This window comes from Strix uralensis, chromosome 8 (genome assembly GCF_047716275.1).
Source record: "Strix uralensis isolate ZFMK-TIS-50842 chromosome 8, bStrUra1, whole genome shotgun sequence".
Lineage (NCBI taxonomy): Eukaryota > Metazoa > Chordata > Aves > Strigiformes > Strigidae > Strix > Strix uralensis.
The window spans coordinates 32731661-32755405 of record NC_133979.1 but is presented as its reverse complement, the minus strand read 5'-3'; the positions used below and the strand labels follow the sequence as shown (position 1 = coordinate 32755405).

The 23745-nt window shown below is 44.6% G+C and overlaps 1 protein-coding gene across 10 annotated transcripts in view; it reads right to left on the bottom strand.

The window, feature by feature from the left end:
• The window catches only part of SMG7 (SMG7 nonsense mediated mRNA decay factor), a 55675-nt gene extending 34624 nt beyond the window's left edge, over nt 1-21051 (bottom strand). For 4 of the 10 annotated variants that reach the window (XM_074877090.1, XM_074877101.1, XM_074877100.1 and 1 more), the window contains exons 1-2: nt 20683-21051; nt 12673-12824 (exon numbers count right to left, since the gene is read on the bottom strand). In XM_074877090.1, coding sequence (XP_074733191.1) covers nt 12673-12701 — 29 coding nt within the window. In that variant the 5' untranslated portion in view covers nt 12702-12824; nt 20683-21051. Of the gene's footprint in view, nt 1-12672; nt 12825-14575; nt 14670-19891; nt 20001-20682 lie in introns of those variants that run through there. The other 6 variants (XM_074877092.1, XM_074877093.1, XM_074877098.1 and 3 more) reach the window with 6 other exon arrangements.
• Between the last annotated feature and the right edge of the window lie 2694 nt (nt 21052-23745).

The window sequence follows — 23745 nt, the reverse complement described above, 5'->3', positions numbered from 1 at the left end:
CAAGGGCTTTAATTAAAGTTAAGAATATCTTAACGGGTGCCAGAAGTAAATCTGTACATTCCTCACCTGATTCACAAATTTAAACTATTTAAGATATCTTTTTTTAGCTTATTTCTTTCAAGAAGGTGTTAATACATTTTTTTCCAACTCCTAACAACAGGGAACACTGGGAGAAGAGATAACCTATTATTACTGGCAGGCAAGCAATGAAAATTTTAGATATTGTGTCACAAGAAAGCTGAAAGCCCAGGAAAGATTTCTGCCTCATCCACACAGAGTTAATACAAGGTGCCTCAGTGATGCCCTCCCAGTCGCTGCAGCTAGCAGGATGGGAAAGAACAGATCTTTTCCCCCACACAGCTAAGAAGAGCCGACAAAGGATGGCAATCTTCTGTGCGTGCTGCGCCTCGGGAGCCTCCGCGATGCTGACCTGCAAGTCTAGTCAAGCACAAAGCTGAGCCAGTTCTGCGATGCTATGACTTGGCAGCTAGAAATGCTACTGCTCAGGAGGAAAAGCTGACTTGCTCAGGTGCTGAAGTCTCTCTTTTTGAACAGCTGGCCAAGTTAATACAATTTGGCTCGCACTTTAAACACCTGCCAGTTGTGCAAACTTTTTCTTTGAGCTGAGAACACGATCTGCATTGCCAAAGCCATGAATCCTACTGAGAGGCTCAGCCCGAGTGGGACACGCAGTACTGCTCCGGCAAACACGAGCCCAATATTCTCCTCCAGGCAAAAAGGCTCTGCCCTTTGAAAGTTAAGAACTGCTCCTCTGAAAATTACTTGTGCAGAACCACCTTCCACCATGTTAAATACTAATCTTCTAAAAGAGCACCATTTTAAAGGCTTGACTTTCATGAAGTTTTGACCAGCTGTTGCCTGGAGCATTTAGATGGAGAGCCTCGACCCCTACATCAGTGCAACTGTCAACAGATGCTCTCTAAATGCATAGCCCTAACGATATGGCTGGACCTGAACTTTTACAAAAAAAAAATTTTTTTTAGAACATCTTTTTTGGAATGAGAGCCTTTAGTGCCAATCTCTTCACTAGCTGTAAAGGAAACTGCGTTTTATATTTTATAAGCTTGCAACACGCTACACTGAGGGGATTATCACTATAATTTTTAATAAAAGGTATAGCAGTTATTTCAATACTTTCTAGGGGCCAAAGGAATTAGTAAACTAGGTCTAACATTAGCATGCTCTTTCTCATTTCCACCTAAAAACAACTTGTTAACTCAAACAGCTGCATCTACTGTTGCTAAGCCAGGATAAAAGAGGCAGCCTGGGTACCAAACCTGTTCTGCATCAGTGGCAAAATATTAGCATCCCAAGAGAAAAGATGCATTGCCTGTTCCTTGAACAGACTTTACTGAAGGGCCTTTGCTGGTGCTCAGGGACTCCTAGTGGGCACAACTCGGAGTTCACTGATAACAGCAAGAGTTTGACAGTGCAAATGGCTCCTCATCTCATCAAGCATCTTTTAACAAACCTTTTTGTCCATATATTTCCTTGCAACGCCTCATACTGAATTTGCATTAGAATGACTCGTGGTGTAAAAATACCTTGTCTCCCAAACTTGGTACAGCTTGCTTATACCTTTTATCATTTCAAGAATATTCTAAAGTGCTTCCTTGCCCAGTTGGACTCAGCAGTTCAGTATTCAGGTCAAGTTTCCCCAAGTTTGTTGGTCCAAAGCCAAATAAGCACAAACCATAGTTCAAAAATTATATTTCAAGCATCTCTGTTAGATGATATATATCATCTTGCTATACTGTGATAGCTATTCTTTACAATTTCCTAACAAAATATAAACTCAGCCCATGCTTTAGTTCACAGAATCACAGAATTGTCTAGGTTGGAAAAGACCTTGAAGATCATCCAGTCCAACCATCAACCCAACATTAACAGTTCCCAACTACACCATGTCCCTCAGCGCTATGTCGACCCGACTCTTAAACACCTCCAGGGATGGGGACTCCACCACCTCCCTGGGCAGCCCATTCCAACGCCTGACTACCTGTTCTGTAAAGAAATGCTTCCTAATATCTAGTCTAATATCTAGTTCAACTGGGAGCAAAACCACAAAAGCCTTCCACTCAATTCAGTGAGATAGTTTGACAGCTAAAAGAATTTTCATTTTATTCAAATATTTGAAAAGCTTCAAAACTTTAAAAGACAGAAGTCAGGACTTTCTTTTGAAGTTCTGAAGGCATAACATATATTAAAATTTAAGTACCCACAGATGGCAAAGGAAACTTTTCTTCTCTTAAGAACCTGGCAGTATATAAAGTCCTGTTTTGCTGTAACTTGGGGGAAATCAGACACTACAGTTAGCCTGCAATGAACCACCAGTTTTAGCAAAGGAAGACAAGACAGACGCATTTTGGTTTTCCATTTTCAAGTTTTTACCATTCTTGATTAAGTTTTCCTACACAGGAAATGAAAACTGGGTGTTTCCCTTAAGATACTAAACACTACAGAAAACAAACCCCACAATACAGGGATGTTTCTCCCATATACACATTTTCAAGTGTTCAAACCATCACACTGAGAGGCTGAAAGGTACGTCAAAAGATCATGTGGTCCCACTTGCACTTTTACACTAGGACGTTTGCTTAATTTCTTCTTAAAATCCTACAAAAAAGATCATCATACAACCTCCTTCTGTAACTATTCTATCGCTCAGTGATAGTCCAGAAGTTTTTTCTGAAATGCCAACCCCTCTGCTGCACACAGCCCTGGCCGCAGCACACCCAGCTGCTACGCAGAGCTTCTGATCACCGCCTTTGCACAACAGCCCCTTGGAAAAGGCTGAAATCCACACGCTGAACCACCAGTTCTCTCTTCCAGGCTAAAACGTCAACCTCAAATGAAGTTTCCTAATTCTCTTATTGCCACCTGACTTTGAACTCCATTCATGTATCACTAAACAAATGGATCTATTTTACTGTTGCCCCCAAATCAGCTCATCTCTGTTTCAATATCTATTCTTCAGTTCCGTTATAATTCAAAGCACTCATAACAACTTCTCAGTTCTGCATATACTACACTGCATCTGCAGTATCTGTACTACAGAAGCACAGTTTTGATAACAAGCTTCATTGTCAAGCACAGAAAAGCAAATAAAACGAAGCCCAAGTTTTCAAAGCAGCAATCTTGTGCTACCCAGCTAAAACCCGTGACTTCTCAAAGTCCGACTGGGCAAAGTCAAGCTTCATTTACACCACACTCTGCATTTACACAGCGAAGATGAGCCAGGCAAGATCTGCTCTGGCATGACAAGTCCTACAAAAAAATGCGGAAAAACCCCGACCTCATAAAAAACAAAACACTGGACACAACACTCTGCTTTCCACCGTGGCTAAAGGGGAACTCCACTTGGTTTTCCCCAACAGCCCTGAAGCATTAGCAGCAGTATCAGTTCCCTTATCAAATCTCAGTAACATGAGCCCCCTGATAAGGAATTGAGGATTTTCAGTACTGAAATGGGTAACTAGTCCAGGCTGAACTTATAGAAGTAATCAGAATCCAACTATTTGTTCTGTGAATACTCTACAAACTAAAAACCACATTAAATGGTCAGAGTAGTTTCACCCCAAGCAGGAATTGATATTTCTGTACTTCTCTTTCCCGGAGGTATGTGCAGAAATTGTACCACAATGGAAAGTGCCTGCAGCCTAGCAAGTGTTAGCAAGACACAAGTGATGTCTGACCCGAAGGCTCAGCAAGGGCACTGCCAGAAACTTTTCCTTCTTCTGAACGGGAATAAGAACATATAGAACATACATTTATATAAAATATAGGAAATCCTTTATTTTGGGTAGTGAAGGCGAATTTTCTATGCTAGCATACTAAAAAGTCAAATACACTTAACACACTTAAATTATCACTCCAACATGTGGCAAGGCTCACACCCAGAAGGAACTCCAAAGCAACACCCAGCAACTACTGTTTTAGATTTTCCTCAAAATAATAGTTAACTTCAACAAAAATTTATAATGGCTTAATACCTCAGTGGGTTTTTTCTTTGTTCATATTTAAGTATAGCCATGCTGATTCAGGGCAGGGGAAAGCAGTAGAAAACACTGACAGCACGGGCACTGAATATTCTACAGCAGATTTAGGGGCGAGTTGGGTCACTCAGCAGCCCCTAAACATTGTACCCAAGACAGCATTCACATCTGGAGTTCAGAGCTGAGCAAAAATTACTATGTGGTTGACAGTTTTATGGGAAATAAGCATTGTCCCTTCCACTCCTAAGAGTAACTACTAACACTTGCTATAATATAAAGCTTTATAGGTAGTTTTTAGGGACTCACTGGGCACTAATCCTTTACAGCTGGTACACTTTGCTAAAGGCTGGATGTCGAAAGATACAGAAATACCTCTGACTTCCCTGAAGTATTTTGTAGACAACTGTATCTCTAAGTACAACCTGTCAAAGGAATACATTTTTATAGCAATCTCAGGATCGTGCACAAACCTAGATTTTCATACCTGAAAAACAGGGAACTTGAGGATAAACTTCATCTTTGATAATATCGCCTCAATGTAACAGGTTCAGACTGCACCTCCAGTTAACAGCCTGACACACCTTTTCCTGAAAGGGTAACTGGATGGAGTCAGGATTTTGCTGCAGTATAGGGAGTCCAATATAGATTTTACTTATTTATTTATTTGTATATAGGATTCAATTTTTATAAGCCGCTTTACTTTATTGAACAAGTTCTTAATGTTCCAAACTTGCAGCGAATTTAAATGACCGTAGTTTTCATAACGTGCTGGAATCACTTGCTTTGGGAACAGGCAGGTTTTGGCGACGTCAGCTCTTACTGATGTAGCCAGAGATCTTCAGGCTGTGAGTCATCGAGTTAAATGTTCCATGTGCCTTTTACACTGAAAGGACAGTCTTCACAGATATGGCAATGAAAAACACCTTCAACTACCACCTTACTGTCAATTTTATGTGCTAACTAGATTAAAGCTTATTAGTCCTGTTACAGGCAGCTGAAGTCAGGGTACAGCTAATTTCTTTGACCAGTAGATTTATCAGATTATAGCTGTAGATCAAAGCCGCACAAACAATTAATTCAGCATCAGCGCAACTGTGCAAGTGAAAAAAAAAAAACACACCTCTGCAAGCAGATGCTAAAGCAAAGCAATCACTACCTGAATCCAAACCCTCTCCACCAGGAATCCTGCTCTATGACCTTCTTGTTCCCACCTCAGCTGAGAGGGATGGTGAGAAACGGGGACACAGAACAGGACCCTTTTTAATCCCGTCTTCCCTCTTTCTCTTTATGTAGGCTCTATTAGAAGCAAGTCATAAGGCTCATCCTCAAAAAACCAAAAAACAACTCTTTCCAAGTTTGGTAAGAACTGACAATCCTCCTCCCTGGATAAAAGTACTCTCGCAGTCAGCTTCATTCAAACTCATTTTTTTCCTCCAGTTTCATGGAAGTCAGTTCCTTTGTCTCAAGATTTGAAGAAGATGTGCCCAACAGGTAAAAACTACACTAAGGGAAGTTTATATGTGCTTACTCTCCAATTTAATCTAGAGGGAGGGAAATACAAGTCTCCTACCCTGCTCAGGCTTCTAGAGCTCAACCACCTCCACCAAAGTCTCCACTCTCCCTCCCACTACAGCCTAGAGCTCACAACAAGCACAGGAGCCAGACTGAGCCTAGTTAGAAGAGCAGTGCTGGAAAAATGAGTTAAAAGCCTCAGAGCTGGGATCCGGTGTGTAGACAGTCATTCAGGATCAGCAGTATGCTTCTGTCTATTCCACAGAGTTCTAAAGTTTAAGCCAGGAGAGTAACCTGCAAACTAAATACCCAACAATCTGTATTTTTCAATTCAAACAAATATAGCTTGGAATAAATGTGCAGTTTTAAGACTAGCTCAGGAAAGCTCAGCTGCATTTTCCATAGTCACTGGTTTGTAAAGATATTTTTAAAATACTATGCTGTTCTTTAACTTTCCATTCTGACCTGCTACTTATCTGGAATTTTACTGGAGCCATAAGGGAGAAAACTAACCTCTAAATGGATGTTGCCCATGAAAGAAAAGCACAAGAACTCCAGTCACCTTTACTTTGTTTACCTTCCCGGAGCTGACAGCGTAACTCCACAGGTAACCCCTAACAGTGTTTTCAGTATAGAAAAATTAAGAGCAAATTACCAAAGGTTTAAAAACAATTTAGTAACTATAAAAAAAGCACGCTCAGGAAAGCACAAATGGATACTTAGTATGTGTGCCACTTCAAGATATGGATATCTTCTCATATTTTAAGGAATATATTTAAATGAAAGTTTCTAATAGGAAACAGTCAACAAATGAATACACTTATGGAATATTTTGTTTCCTTATCAGCATCCATATGGTAACACATTTACTGCATTGGCTGACTACACATCAGCTTTGCAGTTGACCTTGAAATAAGTCAATGGCAAAATGTTTAACACAGAATGCATAATCTTTCTGTGTATCTCAAACTTTACACTATCCATTGATCAAGCTACTTTTTAAAAACTAAAGCAATCTTAAAGGTGTGAAGGCACAAAATCTTCAAGGTTGCCTTGCAATCCACTCAACCATTGACAGCCTGCTCCCTTAAAAATATACAGATTTTGGAGAGAAAAATCATAAAGCTCTGCTCGCTCGCTACCCATAGTAAGGAACTTTTGGTAAGCACACAGAAGGGTTATTAGTTCTTATCACTACGGTGCTAAGGGGTGTGTGAGAGGTTTGCATCTGAACTACCTTACTTCCCATGGTAATTCCCACAAGATTTTGAGACTGAGCAAGGAATTCAGAATTACCTTCTGAACAAAAAAACAAAGCAAAATACCCCAACAAATTATGCCCTTGTAATATTATTATCTTTTATTCTTTCAAATCCACCCTGATTACAGTGCACACAATATCAGGTTTCAGTTATGATAAATACATAGTAACACCAGTACTCATTTGTTATATGATTCCTGATTTGGTAAAATCTTTGCTTGTGTTAAGGGCTGGAAACTGGAGACCATAGATGTTAAAGTGAACATTATTTAACCTTTTAACAGCTTTTGCATTATGAAAACCATGTCCAGAATTATGGAAAATGCAGAAATCAGAGGATCAAGATCAGATTCAGATGGATATCATCCATCGGTTTCAGAAAGTTATGCTATTTAAGCCAGCCTTGCAGAAGCCAGACCAGCTAAGGTCAGGGAGCAGATGCCGACCCGCCCTACACATTGTACGAGATCTCCCATGCAAGCGTACAGTACTCAACTCAAAGGCTGGTACTTACACAGTTGGTTTAGTGCCACACTCTTGCAACACAGATAAAATATGCCCCCTCACCTGCCTGTGGAGCTGGAGAGCAAAGCGCCCACTGCAAGGAGTTGGTTACAAAGGTGACATATGTTTCCCCTTGGAAAGTCCACCCCACTTTGCACAAAGAGGGCAACACCTGCAGCCCTCTAAGTCCTGACTTCCAGCTCTAGCAATTTCCTGCTGCCTCTAGCCTCCGCTAATAGCTGGGGATATAAAACAGAAAGACCTTGCTGATTTTTGGTGTTTTCCATAGACCCCCTTCCTCTTAATCCCTGACTCTGAAATCACCCCCTGCCCAGTAGCAAACACTGATCCTTATGCTCAAATTGAAAACAACTTGCATGGACAGAGAAGGAATTACCCTTAAAGATGACTCAGTTATTGGGAATTCAAGATACTGCCTTCCTTGCTGAGCAGCAGATGGTAAAAGAGCAAATATGTTGGACATCACCATCAGAGGTCGCAAAAATAAAACACAAGTAACCCCTCATACTGTGCTCATAGTAAGTTAAATACAACAGATACAGCAGAGTTCAGCATTTTGAACATGTGCTCTCCAAGCACTGATACCGAGATCTACACCCAGATAGTCAAGACCTTCAAAAACAAAAATCTAAAGCAAAATTATTGATATTTAAATTGTTTGTTGTGGTCATTCAACAATTGTATGAAGCTGGTTTTGCCCAACCCCATTCATTTTATAAACTCACAATTATGTAAACATCACACAAAACACACATCTGTGCACAAATGTGCCATACCCAGAAGTTTTAAAATAGCTTTTCATAATTAAGAGATTTTTCAGTGCGAAAGGACACTGTATGGTTTAGACAAGCTATGATGAGTAACACTCAGATTACATCTAAGTATGATCCTAATTGCAAGCTGCATCTTAGAAATTATTTTCAATCCTCCATCTTGAAACTAAATGCGAGTCACACTCTGAAACCACAGCAATGGCACGAAGGCTGAACACCAGTCAGGGAGAATTATATCGGCCATTTATGATAATTAAATGAGTACTCAGTGCATCATTGCCAATAGTTTGCAGGAGTCTCAGTAGCTGCTCCCCATTCTCCACCAGAAACACACAGGCAACGCTGTTCTGAAACATACTTTTCAACTAGAGAATATTTCAATAATTATTTTCCCCAAAAAAGTATGGAAATAAGAAAGAGGCAGAATCCTCTACCACCACAAGTTTAATGCAGCTCTGTCAAACACAATAATTTCTCATGAAAAAGAGAAACAAAAAATGCATGATTGTGAAATTCCCACCTCAAACAACACAACCAGCAGTATTTCTATGTATTTCAACAAAAGCACGGATGTGACACAAGGTACCAAGGACACCTGTTAGAGCTGCAGGGACCTATGGGAAGAAGAGTTTGTTGCTGCACCTCAAATTTGACTTTTGGTTTAGCAACACACGACTCTCCTGTAGTCCTCTGCTGTTGGTTCTCCTCAGTTTGGGAGTGGCTGGCTCATTCTGATGGGCTGTCAGCTGCAACACCCAAAAGTCTACCACCAAAACACATGTACTCCTGGAATATCTAAAGTTACTCTCTGGTCTGTGTTCAGCTGAAGGAGAAACCTATGACCAACCCAACCAGCTCAGATGTAGCAAATTTTATTAGCTCAGGAGTGAAGCAGCACAGATACGCTACTACGAGAACTGCCCCTCTCTAGGAAGGGTGCAGCTTGAAGCTTTTGAGCCCTGTTGAACACAAATGGGTCTGGAAGAAAACTGACCTGGCTGAAGTGGTGCAGCTTGCTTGGCCAAGTCCAGCTGACCTCTGCAGCTCTGCTCACAGCAGGTCCAAACTGCCTCCAAATGGAGCTGCTGCCGCCACAGCCACTGCCCTGCGGAGCGCTCTCAGGTACTGCCAGTTAACCAGTAACCTACCTTTCCCATTTTAAAAACTAATGACTTGGTTAGGAGCAAGCATCTGAGCAAATTTGTAACTGTCAAGGTTAATCCTGCTTTTGGGGATTAAATATTTTTATAAAAATAATTTTATGTCACATTTAAATCTCAATACCTGAATAGAGAGTCCTTTCTAGTTCTGCATCTAGGAAAGTTGACACGATGTGCAGCCAGCTACAAATTGGCATCTGCTTTACCAATCACATACGGAAAAACTTTTGGGTTTAGCAGATCTTTACTGAACATAAACTCTGTAGAAAACAGAAGTCTGAATGCAGTTTTCCAGACTGCAGTCTCTCAATAGTCAGACCAGACTTCTTCATTACATTCATTTTACCTTCTGCAATGGCTGAGGAACAGGGTCCATAGCAGTGGACTAATATCCAGCCCGAAGATCAAATCCTAAGGCTGGAAAGGACCTCAAAAGAGCATGTAGCCCATTCTCTCACCCTGATGTTATTCCTGACAAATATCTGTGTTGCTTGCTTTTGAAGTCGTCCAGAGGCAGACATCTCCATACTCCAAAGCAGCCTATCCCAGCCACCTTGCTAAACCCTTTCCACATGGCACTACATCTTGCCTTAAAGAATCATGGTACACCTTGGGTTCACCCACTGTGGCTCCCTCCTCCCACCAAATCACTCAGCAAACATCAGCCTCGCTCAGCCCTTCATAAGGTGGTGAAGAGACGGGGACTGTCCTCACCTGGCTGGACTGAGAAGCCATTTTCTGAATCTTGGCCGCATATTAAGCAAGAAGGGATGATGCCAGGAAAAGGTTCAGCATGTGACTACACAATTACCGGTTATTAACTCAACACTTGTGCATTACTCAGGTTGCACAAGCCAGCTCAGCCCTGGCATTTCACTTTGCAACCACAATAGCTTGGATCTCATCATCAAATGTTTTGTATAATATACCAGCATGTCCAAAACAAATTTTAAAATAGAATGATTTTGGCACTGCATTTCAGCATCTGACAATAAAGCATGGAAACTACGTGAATCACACTGCTCTAACCCCAAAATCTGAAATCCATATGTTCAACAGCATTTTTAACCATACAAATAAAATTTCCTGCAGCTGAGTCCTTAAAGGCCTAAAGATCTTCACGTCCTTCTGATCTGTCATTCCTAAAGACAAGACACTCTTGGGCCATGTTACTTAACACTCCAGCGTAGCAATTTCTAGTTTTGTAATCCTCAAAGAATTATTCAGAATTATATAGAATCAGTTATACATGATAGAAAAATATTTTTATAACCATCTTTAATGCAAAGTGTACAGAATTTTACCTGATTTCAAAACAGTATCCCCAAATTCTGACTACGTAATGGGATGTTATAGATGGATACATCACTTTTTTTAGTGTTCGCTTCTCCCTAGCCGTCTATGATGGAAGCTTCCAAAATAGTCTGTAGTTGCACAAGCAGCATCAGCAAGCATTTGACATCTTCATTAGAAAGATACTGGAAATATCCTTCCAGATAGTTTCAAGCTTTAGAGGTTATTTTAGTCTCTGATATCAAAACCAGAAGATGAGTACTTCAGCTGAAGCTGGACTGCACACCCGGCAAGCCACAATCCCCCACAAACTGTCTTTGCCCCAAGCCCCGTAACTCCTACAGTTTACCTCAAAACAAAATAAATCTCTAAAGTGAAATAGTCAGGGTACATTCAAACTGGGTGGGAAAACTGCCAAAAGTTCATGCCCTAGCATAATCTACGCGACATGCTCCTAAATTAAGGCCTTCTACATCAATTCCAATGAATTTTCACAATGCATACTAGGCAGTTTATTACTTCTTTTCTAGTTAAAGATATCACATATGTGTTCAACTTTATGTATATTGATGGTATTAAGACAAACTGAAACACCTTCTAGATTTTTATTTCAAGTTTACCCTGCATCTTTTAATAATTTAATTTATAATCATTAACCCATATAGAAATCTCCTTTTTCTTCACATTGAAATAATGTTTCCTTTATTTTACTATTAACTTCAGCTGGACCTTGGAGCTGTAAGATCTGGTACAGTTTTCATGTTTTTATACACTCTTGGTGGTTTGGGGTTTTTCTTTAGTATTAAAAATTGTGGCCTAAATCCTTTGGACACTATTCTTATTGCCATTCACAAAAAACAGACCCACTAGTAGACTGGCTTTTTCCAGGTAATAGCTGGCTAGATCAAGCCTCTATGCTCAGAAGTTTCCTCACAGCATTGTCCTTAACAGTATTTACACTACTTCAAAACAGACAACTAGCATCTATTCAACAGACTAAAGTCTTGTCCCATCCTTTTTTCTCCCCCTCTTCATAGGTACGGATGATTAGCATTTCTATTTTTAGTTATTATTAGGCTTGTCTGGAAAAACTACCCTAAAGACCTCTCTTAATGGCTCAAGTGTACCTCCAATTAAGAGCACAAATGCTCAAAGGCACTGCCAAAACCAGTACTGACTGCAGAAGGAACTGAAGCTGGAGTCTGTCAAAGGTTCCTTGCTGGCTACAGGAAACCCTGGTTTAAAAAAAGATTATCACACAGTTGCAGCTGTTTGACACATAGCAATATCCACGTGCTTTCTTCAAATCACTGTGAGACTAAGACAGGACACGGCAAAGCAAATGCCAGGAGACTGTCATTGAAACAGAAAGTACAGTAGCAGAATTTACAGGATTATCACAAAACAAAGGGGGAAAAAATTGTCTTCCCAATGAATTTATCAAGAATTAATTTCTTTCTATTCCTGACAACACCTGTAGGGAAGTCAAATAGATAAATAACATAGCACAGACCACTGGGGAGTTTAGGGGGCCCTCGAACAGGCTGGCTTCAAAAAAACCACCCTTTGCTGTAGCCTGACCAAACAGGAACAACTACCAAAGCCTCATTACACCAAGGCACCAAGACAGACCAAAGTCTTGAATAAAGACTCTTGATGCCCAAAAGGTCTGTTTTACTGTGTCCAAACAAAAAGTCTGATCTCTGCCTAAGGTCCTTTAAAGTAATTCAAGAAATTTTCCCCAGCTTCATTTGGCAGAATCAATCTTAAAGTTTCCACTGGAAATACATTCAGAATTAATTTCTCACTTCCTAGCAGCTAGAGAGCAGCTCTCTGAGATAATTCAGCCATATGACAAGTGGAGCCCGCAGACTCAAAACAGACAATGCTTCAGAGAGCAGAGGGGCGGAAATAAAATAAAAATCAGCTTACACATACCAGTATTAGATGAAGCAGAAAACTGTTCAATAGGGCTGAGCAGTAGAGGATACTTTCAACATCACAGACAATGAAATTAAAGTACGAGAAATAAGACTGCTGATGTATTAGAGACATAAGTACTTTCAGAAAAATGACATTTCTTTTCCCTAAAGGTGGAAGAAGAAATTAACTCTAGCAGGACTCCTAAGTACCTCAAGGGTATCTCTGATTTGAGTCCCATCAGTGAAATTCAGTCTGTCGCCCACGGCTGTGTAACAATCGCAAGAGACTCCTCAGCCTTCTGGTTCCTTATGATAATCCCTTGAGTGCAGAAGCCAGTGTGAATAATCCGAGAAAAGTCCTACTGGAATACAGAAAGAAGAGAAAGCAGGCCTAACGTTACTCAAAAAGCTCTTATTCCACCCCAACTCACAGCATTACATTGATCTGAATGGGTAGATGCTGATTTATCTCAGAGGAACTGAAATACACAATATCAGAACACTGCTTAAGCCATTTCCCCCTCATTTGGTTGTCTAGGAAGTCCCCAAGCTTACAATCTGAAGTTCTTAAATTGAAATGGGAAGAAAAGCAGTGGTCAGACAAGTCTAGAAACATGGCTTCAAGGCAGGAGTTGGAGCACAGGTGCGCAAGTGGAAGCCGGTGATGCAACCAGTACAGTACAACTGTAAAGCCACAGTCAACAAGATACTGCATGCAGCAACACGAGCGCTCAAGAGGCACATCCAGAAAAAGCCACCAGCCCTCCCTCCTGCCTGAAACAGTGAGAAACTATGGCCCATAACTCAGCTCCACCAGTCCTCATGTCACTCCACAATAAACATTGTTAGTCCTCTATTCTTTTTACTGCAGTAAGATGGAGAATTAGAGCTAAGATGCCATACCCTTCCCTGAGTACAGGAAAATTTATGTTTTACCAAGCACCACTGAACTCTATGACCTCCCTAGTAATACATTAAAAAGTACAGGACCAAAGTATGCAATTCAGCTAACGATTTTAAGGAAACAAATCTGCAGTTTTATTCCCCTCCTGCTTGACAGCAGCTGTGCAGTTGTCAAGTGAGATGAGGACAAGCCTCAAGTTCAAAGTAACAAAAGCAATAACTAGTGTCCTCCCACATATACTCCTTATACGTTACAGCTGCATTCCTTAACTGCTCTTCCACCATTCCTTACTCTGAGGAGGCTGCTGCTACTAGTGAACCTCTGCTGCTGTTGTGAAGATCCAATGGCAGTTATGAAGGACCTTTAAAACTATATAACCTCCAGCAACTCCTCATACAACAAAATCAGACACTATAGCACACTATCCTCTCCTGCCTCCCCAACCACCACGCACTCAAACTGCAACTACTCCTCTTCCATACTGGTTTTCGCTGGCTGAGCAGGGAAGATGCCAAGGCATCTTTCCACCAAGTCACTGTCTTCTCCCATCAACCCAAGCAATCCTGAGCAGTGACCGCAGCCAGCCTTTTCTTCTTAAATGGGAAAGCACCAAGACATCTGAAAATGCATGCAATAGCCAACGTGGCAAATTCAAAAGCAGGGCAGCCTCACGTTCCATACAGATTGATTTAAATAAAGCTTTAAGTTGCTTGACATAAAAGTTAGTATTACAATGCAGTGCCCAGACCAGCTTATTTGGAGGCAAAAAACATCTCACTGGAGCAGGCTACGGTTACTTGTTATAAAACTCCGTGATGCACGATGCACTCTTAGGACAGAAGAAAGATTTTAGAAGTAGCTTGAATATCACAGTATACTTTATATTGAGTACTTAAATAAAATAGCCAAGCATTCACCAAGCAAATATACCTTCTTACCATGCACCGAAATGAAGAAACTCAACAAAAAACCTCCAAACTCCTATATTCAGGGAGTGGGGCAAAAATGCTTTTGTGCAGCTTGAATGCCCCATCAAAACTTCAGGTAAGCATCACTTGGTTTCACTGCCACAACATAACCTTCTCCATTTCAATAAAGATCAAACTACGTAGTAATATGCAGGTTAGAACAAGAACTACTTGTTAAAAGAATCATCTCTGCCATCAGAAATAAATAAATAAATACAGCTGTAACTTTACTTACACTAACCTGCACTTCTAGGTCACTGGAACACTGTTTTGCAAGTAACATCAAAGCACAGCACAAAGAAAACGCAGTAACAGCATCCACAATAAGCTGTGTTCTGCAGCAAGAAAAAAAAAAAAAAAAGGGAGATTCTCAGCCCAGACTGAAAACAGGGGTACTATTTGTGACAGTGATACCAGCTACATTCTATATGTATTATATTCTATATATAGCTACAGCTATGATCTAGGAAATGGGGTGTTATTTACTAGCGTTATGGGTCTGGGAGCATTTTAACGATAATGAGCGCTATCACCAGAAGCAGGGGTCCCACCCTGCCCTTACTATTAGTGCCTCATTCCTGTTGCACACAACCTCACCCCTTTTGTCAGCACATGCAAGGTAACATGAATGGGATCAGGAAACCAACTCCGGCTAAAGTCCGTGGGTAAAAACCAAAATAAAAGCAGTTTTAACCTAGCAGAGCTCCCCAGTCCAGTTCACTGAAGACCTGGCCATGAACTTACACCATCAAATCAGCGCTGAGCAGGAAAGGGTGAAAGGAAGAACAGTACACATCTTTTGGGAGCAGTTCAAGTTTAAAACACACCCTTTGTCTATATGGTCAAGCTTCTGCCAAGTACTAAGCAACAAGTGTCAAGTTCTCAGCTATTAGAGCCCTCTTCCCTCCACACATTCATGCATAGTCACCTTCCTGCCAGTCCCTCCAGCAGAAAGATGTGCCCACCACCTACTAAACTGCACCTGCATTCAAATCCTCGCTGTTAAGGATGTGACTCTATCCACTCTTTTAACATACCACACCAACTGCAATCTAACTCCGTCGAGGAGCAAACTCCAACTCCACGCACAGAACGGCACACGCCACGGCTGACGTGAAGCTCTGCGTGTGCCGATTTATAGCAGCTGAGCTCTGCCTGCTTCTCTCTCAACAGGCACACTCATTTGGATCGCTCTTCTAACCAGCTTTCATAAAGTAGATGACAACAATCAACTCTGAAATTTCTATCCCCCTGTAGAAGACTGCTAAAATTTGTTAAAGCCAGTTGAGAAAGATTAAAAAATGATAACCAGCACATTTGCAAAGCCTTGTTTCCTTAGGAATCCAGGCTTGAAAAAGGTGTCAGAGCTCTGGTAGCACACCCCGCCAACTTGTGACTTTAGCACAAGTTGTCCCTGGGTGGCAAGAGGATGCTCAATAATTCAAATCCCCATGACAGGAAGAAGGGAGCAAGTAATAGCTGCCCAGAGACTTGAGGGTTACGGTGCGTGTCTTGGGGCTCTCAGGAAGATGAATTTCCTTCAGCAGAAAGCTCAGAAGGGAATTGCTTAACATTTTTTTACTATAATTCTTTTTACTTCATAGGTCACCACAAAAAGCATGTTGATAGGGAGTAAGTAGTAATCATCATCAATCTTACTCGCCTTTTTAAACCATTACCCTCACCTATAAAGAGGTATAAGCGTTGTTCATGCTAAATACTGGCAGCAATTCTAGTTATCAAATGCTAAAAACACCTTGTATGGAGGGGAAAAAAGGAGAGAAAATAAGAAGGAATGTTTTCCCCTTTGTGTTCCCCCAAAGAAAACACTGTGCTAAGAGGTGCCTCCTGAAAGGCCAACTCAGTATTTGATCTCTCCACTACTCCTCCCCTGCTTAAAATTCAAGAGTAAACAATGTATGAAAGTAGCATTAATCATTTCAGAACATAAAAAAGCTGGAGGGAATACTTTCCAAGACTGACTGGTCTTGTTCAGATATCAAGACAAATCAAGAAAGATGCGGATCAACTGGAGCGAGGTCAGCGGCGGCCCCCAGGGCGCTTGGGGCTGGAGCACTTGCATCCAGGGCTGGAGGAGCTGGGAGCAGGGTTTGATCAGCCTGGGACAGGGAAGGCTTCGGGGCACCCACAGCAGCTGCACGCCTGCGGGGAGGGGATTGAGAAGATGGAGCCAGGCTCTCTGCAGCGGCATGTGGTGGGAGGATGAGACACAACAGGAACATGTTAAAAAACAAGAGGTTCAAACTGGATAGAAAGAAAATCTTTTCCACCACGAGGACAGTCAAAGAGTAACACAGGCTGCCCCAAAAGCCTGTCCTTGGAGGTTTTCAAGACCTGAGTAGTTCGTGCCCTGAGCAACCTGGCCTGACCCCAGAGCTGGTCCTGCTTTGAGCAGGAGGTTGGACAGAGACCTTCTGAGGTCACCTCCAGCCCCAGTTACCCTGTGACCCCACGAACTCCAGGCAGCACACTGCAGGCACACGTTACAAGATTCTCTATTAATACTGAAGTTACATTTACTAACTTTTTCCTCCATGTACCCTCAAGATAATTAAATAACTTACTCTGCCTGTCCTGTTGAGATTCATTCTAGCTTTCAAACAGTATTCTGGTTTGTGCTTTTCCAGCACTGACAAACATCAACTCTACATCATCCTGACCAGGAATTGGTCCCAGAACATGCTCACACACACATATCGCAGCACTAAATTACCTCCGCTCTACCCTCCTCCATTAACAGTGAAGAAACACTGCAAGAGGTGTGTCACGGACTGGCAGACAGCAAAGGAGAAACCATGAAGAGACACAGCAGATGCAGAAGTTAATGGAGCTACTGATGAGTCTTTGAAAAGAGAGCCACAATTTAAATTATTAAAGCAGTCAAACCTTTAATGAAGTTGGTTATAGCCTCATCATAAGACTACAGGAAACTACCTACTGGTTTGTCAGCACTAGAATTTCTAAGCAGTGTTCAAGCCCTGTAATTCAAGCACTTCTTATTCTATGTTTACAGAGCGCTAAAAGCCACAATTTACCAGGGTAACGCCACATTTAAGTAGTAACTAGAGTTCACATCTTTGTGAAATGCAATTGAGACAGTCACATCTCAGGCAAACTACTAAACTTTTGAATCCAAGTTAACTACGTTTTGAACATTAACATACTAAATGGGCAATGAAGATCATTTCCTTAAAGTGAACAAACATGGACTAAAGCTTGGTACTGTCTTATAAAAAGGATGCACTCAGAAGTCTCTGTGGTATTATGCTAGAAATCCTGTTGGTGGTGATATTTTTCTTAAAGGTGACTTCTTCTGTACCTAGCAGGATACACGAAAGGTTTACTGTAAGATGACTGCCCCACAAGATTAATTTGATTTATGGGGAGTACCTGTAGATCCCCAAAGCAACACAAAAGGTATGGGTACAAATTTTTAGCTTGATGAGCTGAACACATGCACCTGAACAGAGAGGTGTGAACCATGCCTCTTTTTTGTAAGAGCTCTTTGAAAGACCCTTCTGAAAGGTCTACTTCCCTGACCAGATGTAACACAAATCTTTGAAGAGCGATTCAAACAATGACCCGAGAGAAGTACCTAAGAAACTAGATGGGACAGAACTCCAGTACTCTTGAAAGGTGACCTTGAAAAGGATATTAAGACTAGGAAAGCGCAAATCCCAATGCTTTCTTACAGCATATGAAGATGAGTCAAAAACAGACTCTCCTGCAACTTTTAAAAGACTCGGTACATGAAGTCTGGCCACCTTTGTTCATTCTGGAAGACTTCTGTAGGAGTCTCAGGTGTTTCTCAGTTCTTGCACTTTGACTGAAGGGCCACAATCTTTTAAGGACAGCATTTTAAAACACTTGATTCATATACATTTATATAGAAAGCAAGAGACTGGTAGTGGAGGAGTTAAGGCAGTCCAGCTAAAAGTCCTTTCTTCCCTGCTCATTTTTTTCAGCGTCTCAATTCTTGCAGAGTCATTATTTCACTAGTTATTCAACCATTACAGTCACCTTAGAAATTCAGCTCTTCTGTCTAAACTTCAAACACACAGGAAAGATTTCTCACAAAAACTTTTCTGTCCCTTCCTAGTTTTAAGACGATGAAGACTAGCAGAGACTAATTGCTCCACATCTTCATTTGGCACAATGTTTTGTTAAGCTGCTCTTTCAATATCACCATACTTCTGTCTATTTATTCCTTCATCACTACAAACAGATTGAGCTTGTAATGCTAAAGTAAGAAGGAGAATGCCCTCCTCCTTAAGGCAAAGGACTAACAGAACTGGCTCTGAGAGTTCGAGGCTCTATTCCCAGTTCTCTTTATGAGCTTGGGCTGCAGTAATCCGCAGCTCAATTTCTGCCCTATGCAAATCAAACAATTTAAATATACACTCTGGATGTAAAAAGCATTTCACAGCTTTGAAGGAAACACAAGCTTACCTTCTACACAGAGGAACAAAGCTAAATGTTCTTTAGAGAAAGAAGATGAAGATTACCAACTATAAAGTGCTTGAAAAGTCTGGGAGTGTCCTGTTGGGGGTTTTTAGGAGAAGATAAGGTTCTTGGTGACAAAGACAGAAGTCATTACTTGTAATACATTAGTGCCCAGATGCTTCAGTCCCGTTTTATTAGGCACAATACAAATAAAGCAGTCAGGAAAAAGTGATAAAGGCCCAGGATGAGCTATGATGTTGGAGGCACAAAGCGAGGCAAAACAGGTGATTACTGCCCACATGTCTGCAAGCAAGGAGGACCTCCAGCTTGGCACAGAAGAATGCAGAAGGCTAAGGAAGAGTCCGGTGGTGCAGGAAGGTGACTGGGGCAGGACAAGCATGACTTCAGCAGCACTGCCTTGTAACAAGGCAAGGCAGCCGAAGACTCGTAGTCACAGGGAGGAAGAGGGAAGCGAGAGGTTACATTATCAAGACATATACTAAAATACAAAAGCAAGTCCTTTACTGGTAGAGGAGAGCTATTAATAAGGCATTTAAGAGCTTTTCCCATAATGTAATGGGAAAGAAAGAAAGAAAGAACGAACAAATAAGTTTCTAAGACAGGATAGGTGAGCAGCCTGGAAGAGAAAAAGGGTCATAAACCTGCTACTAGCAAAAAAGATGAGTTTTTTTTTCTTTTTTGAAAATATAAACTTGAGACAGGATCTGGACTACCAGAAGGAGGCAGAGGCAGACAGAGATTTGAGACAAGATAAGGAGGAAGGGGAGGATTTGGAGAATCAGTAAGGGGAGACAGTTGAAGCGTTTCAGAACCCTGGATAGAAAGTGTCTTGGAAATGTAAAAACCTCCTTAAATTCACCCCTTAGAAAGCCTTCTCAAGTCCTGAACTCTTCAGAAGGGGAGTGCGTGCCCTTTTGACATACCTACACCTTTCCCATGAGGTGCTCTGGAAGGGCTGGGGGGGCCCAAGACAGTATTTAGTATTTTACTGCTACTGAAAAACCATTTGTATCTCACAATGCTTCTTTCCAAATTCACTAAAGAGTGTTTCATACCCAGAAGATAGGTTCACCCAGAAGCTTATCTGAGTTCTGCTCACATCAATGTGCAGCATCTAGCAGTCTCGACTTCAGGGACTCGGGCACGTTCCTGTTCAGCAAAGCGTTTCAAAGCAGCACAACCCCGGCAGGCTCGCTTCTCTCCCCAACCCTCAGCTCACCGTCCCCAAATCCCATCGAGTGTCCAAGCCGCGACAGAGGACTTCCAGCAGGCCGCGGGCCAACTGGCGAGGGCTGACACACAGCTCCCACTGCTCCCGTTCCCCCAAAGCCCCTCACGGGACTGCGAGCGCAGGTTTCGCTTCGCTGCCGGGGTCAGACTCCGCAGTCGCTCCGCAGCGGCGGGTTATCACAGCACCTACCCGAAAGGGGCTGGAGAATCCCCGCTGGGAAGCCGGTGGGCTCCCCTTCCCCCCCTCCCCGCCGCGGCTCCAAGGCACCGGCGTGACCTTGCTGGGGAGCCCTCGCCGCGCCGGGCCGCCCTCAGCTGAGCAGCAGCCCGCGCCGCCCGCCTGCGGGTACGCGGCTCCGTCCCGCCTCGGCCCCCGCTCCCCGCCAGCGCTGCGGGGCTCAGGGACGTGGCGGCCGGGTCCTCCCCCCGCCACACACACCCACCCCGGTCACATCCCCCCCACAGTCCGGAGCTCCTCGCTGCCGCGGTGAGGCCTCCTCACGCCTGAGGGGACCACGTCCTCCCGCTCCCCGCCGCCTCCAGGGCTGTTGGCCGCGGCCTCACCCCAGAGCAGGCGGCGACCCGCACCCCCCCGCCGCCGCCTCCCCGCGCCGCTCCCCGGCCGGCTCTCACCGGAGATACTGCGCACACAGCAGGCTCATCCTCCGCTGCTCGCCGCCCCGTCCCGCCGCGGGTCTCACAGCCCGGGCCGGCCCGCCGCCCCCGCGCCGCCACCGCTGCTGCTGCTGCTGCTACCGCTGCCGCCTCCGGCCGCCGCCGCCATCTTCCCGTGCAGGGCCTGCCGCCGCGGGGGAGGGGCGGCAGGAAGGAAGGGGCGGGGGTGTCCCCGCTCTGCGCTCCGGCCGAGCAGAGACCGCCCGCGCCCCGCCGGCCCCGGCAGCGCCGCTCCCACAAACCTCAGCGGCCCCGGCGGGTCCCGACAGCCGCCGCTGCCCTCTCGCCCGTCCTCCCGCCGCCCCGCCGCGGCGCCCTGACCCTCCCGCCGCGCCGGCCGCGCTTCCGGGCCCGGCCCCGCCCCCGCCGGCACTTCCGGCGGCGCCACCGGCAAACCCTTCCCCCCGCCGACCCGCGGCGGCGCCCGCCGATTGGTTCGCCCGCTGCCATAGCAACCGAGGGGGCAGCGGGGCGTCGTCACGGCAACCGCGGCGCCTTCCCGCCCGCCGGGGCCGGGGCCGCGCCGGGGCCTGGGCCTGCGCCTGGGCCTAGGCCTGGGCCTGCAGCCGCGGCGTTATACGGCCTATCCCGCCGCGGGCCCCTCGCAACGGCACTTCGTTTTGTCCGATTCTCCTTCACGGAGCTCGGGGAGGCGGGAGGGTCGGCGTGCCGGGAGGTGGTGGCCCACGGCACTGTGGGGGAGCCCCTGTCCCTCAGCACGAGGGCGGCGGTGGCAGCCTCGCGCTTTCCTGACAGAAAAGGTTTTAGCAGGAACAACGCTACCAGGCCTGGACTTCCCACAGAAACCAGACTGCCTGTTCCCTGCCCGCTTGCTTGCCCACACCGAAGGATTCCCAGGGTTTGGCTGCTCAGGTGTCTGGCCCTGAGGGTCACCCCAAAGCATCCCGAATGGCCCTCATCTCAGCTGCCCTCCAGCACCCAAAACTGCTGGCAGCACCCACCCCAGTGCCTGGGAGGCAGCACGCTCAGGATGGGGTGGGCCCCACACCGGGGATGCCAGCCCACCGTCCCAGAGTCAGCACTGTGGTCGGCAGGTCTCAGCGTGGAGCACGTACGGTGGTAACCTTGCACCTCGGGACAGCAATCTATCACATCTAAATATTAACACTTTTTACAGTATTTACACCATGAGGTGCCACCTCCTGTGCTGACTTGGTGACCCATTTTATACTCGAACTTGTCTTTTTGGGCAGGAAAATTCCCACTGAGTTTAGTGTCCATTTGACCTAGTGGGCCAGCCTGAAAAAATGAGGCAGATGATAATTTGGGATCAGATGAGCACCAAGGAGGCTGGCTAATGCAAATCGTGTTACCTGAGCATGGAAGTGACCCCGAGGACAAAATGAAAGATCATGCTTCGAAAATAAATCCCTCACATTTTTTCAGGTTGAAATGAGAATGTGTTTAGGGAAATGCTTTTCAGGGCCCCACATGTTTAAACAGAAGCCTCTCAAGGCTGCAGAATCGGTTTCCTGGTTTCAGTGCAATCAGAGCTGGGCAGCGAGCCATGCCGCCAAACGTTCTGTTGAATCCTGTGCGGTGCCTCGGGCAGGCACCTCAACAGGACTCGAGGCTCAGCCTCCATCCCCACAGGCTCTCAGCTGCAGAGCAGGAGCAAACTCGTTCAGCGCGGGGCAAACTGGGGCTGCTCCTGCCTGCCGAGAGCCTGTCCTGGGCTAAAACAGACAGGTTGAGTTTGCACAGCTGCCACAGGGACTCTGAGATTGTATCTCCTGTATCAATGCACAAACACAGCTCTTAGGGCACATTGTCCAGGACTCTCCCCGGACCCTTCGCATTGTCCATGTGATCTGCAGCCTCGTCCCTCTGGTTCCTGAGCTGGCATGATTAGGGCACCCTGCATCTCTCAGGAGACCCACTGGGCAGCACATACTACTGCCTTGAGCTTATCTCTACTCTTCCCATCATTTTTCATTCATTCCTTCTTATGAAGGAGTTGAATAACTCAAGTTTTGAAAGGAGAAGCACCTTAAGCCAGTGCCGCTTCCCCTTTCACCAGCCCCTCACTTCCACCCCGTTTGCAGCCAGATCCTTCTCCATCCCACGTTCGCAGTATCCCGCAGCAGCAGAGTGGTGCTCTGAGAACAGCTTACCCTGGTTTAAGCAGCAAAAGCCAAAACCTTAGAGAAACGCAGGCTTCCTGTGAGCCCCCCCGCCTCCCACAGAGCTGACTTGGGATTTTCCTGTCAGTTTTCTCCATTGCTCTTCCCCCAGGGGCTGTTCCAGGGACTCCCTGTCCCTTCTTTAGCCTTGTCCAGACAAACTGTTGCTCTTCCACCTTCTTCTGCTTTTTTTGCTGGAGAGGACCCCCCCTGCCAGAAGTTTCCTCCCAGGAGAACAATATTGTACAGCTTGACTATAAGGTAGCCACCAAACTGCAAAGAGCACTCTGGCATGTCCTTTGCTTCATATCCTTCTGGCAACAATGGTATTGCTTAAAATAAAATGCTTAAAATAAAATAAATGTTAACCTGCACTGTTACTGCTTAAAATAAAAGGTGATTCTTTATTTTTCAGTCCACTTTAGCACCATGCTGGACCTTAGACAAAGTCACTGGAGCGCAGGCTGTTCTCTGCGAGTGCACTTCTGAGCTCGACAGGTCGGATCTGTGCAAATAGGGGTTTCCAGGACTGCCTCTCCCTCACCTCTGCATTTGCATGTGGATAGAAGAGCAGAAATTCAAAGGCAGAGCTTGATTTTGGGGCATTTTGGACAGGGAGGTTGTGACATGCTCTGACTTTCTGCACTATCTCTTCAGCTGACAAACCCAGGTCTCACCCGGGAGGCCACAAAGCGCTCCCTCGAGGCACCACGCTCCTGCTGCGTCAGGCAGAAGCGAGAAGTGGGCAGCGCTGACTCAGCAGCTGTCTTGTGCTGTCTTGTTTGGTCTTGTCTGAGTCCAGTCCACCTCCAGAGCCACCCCAAAAGACCCGAGAGGTTCGCCTGGGGTAGAACTGACTTCCGAGCCTTGAGCAGTG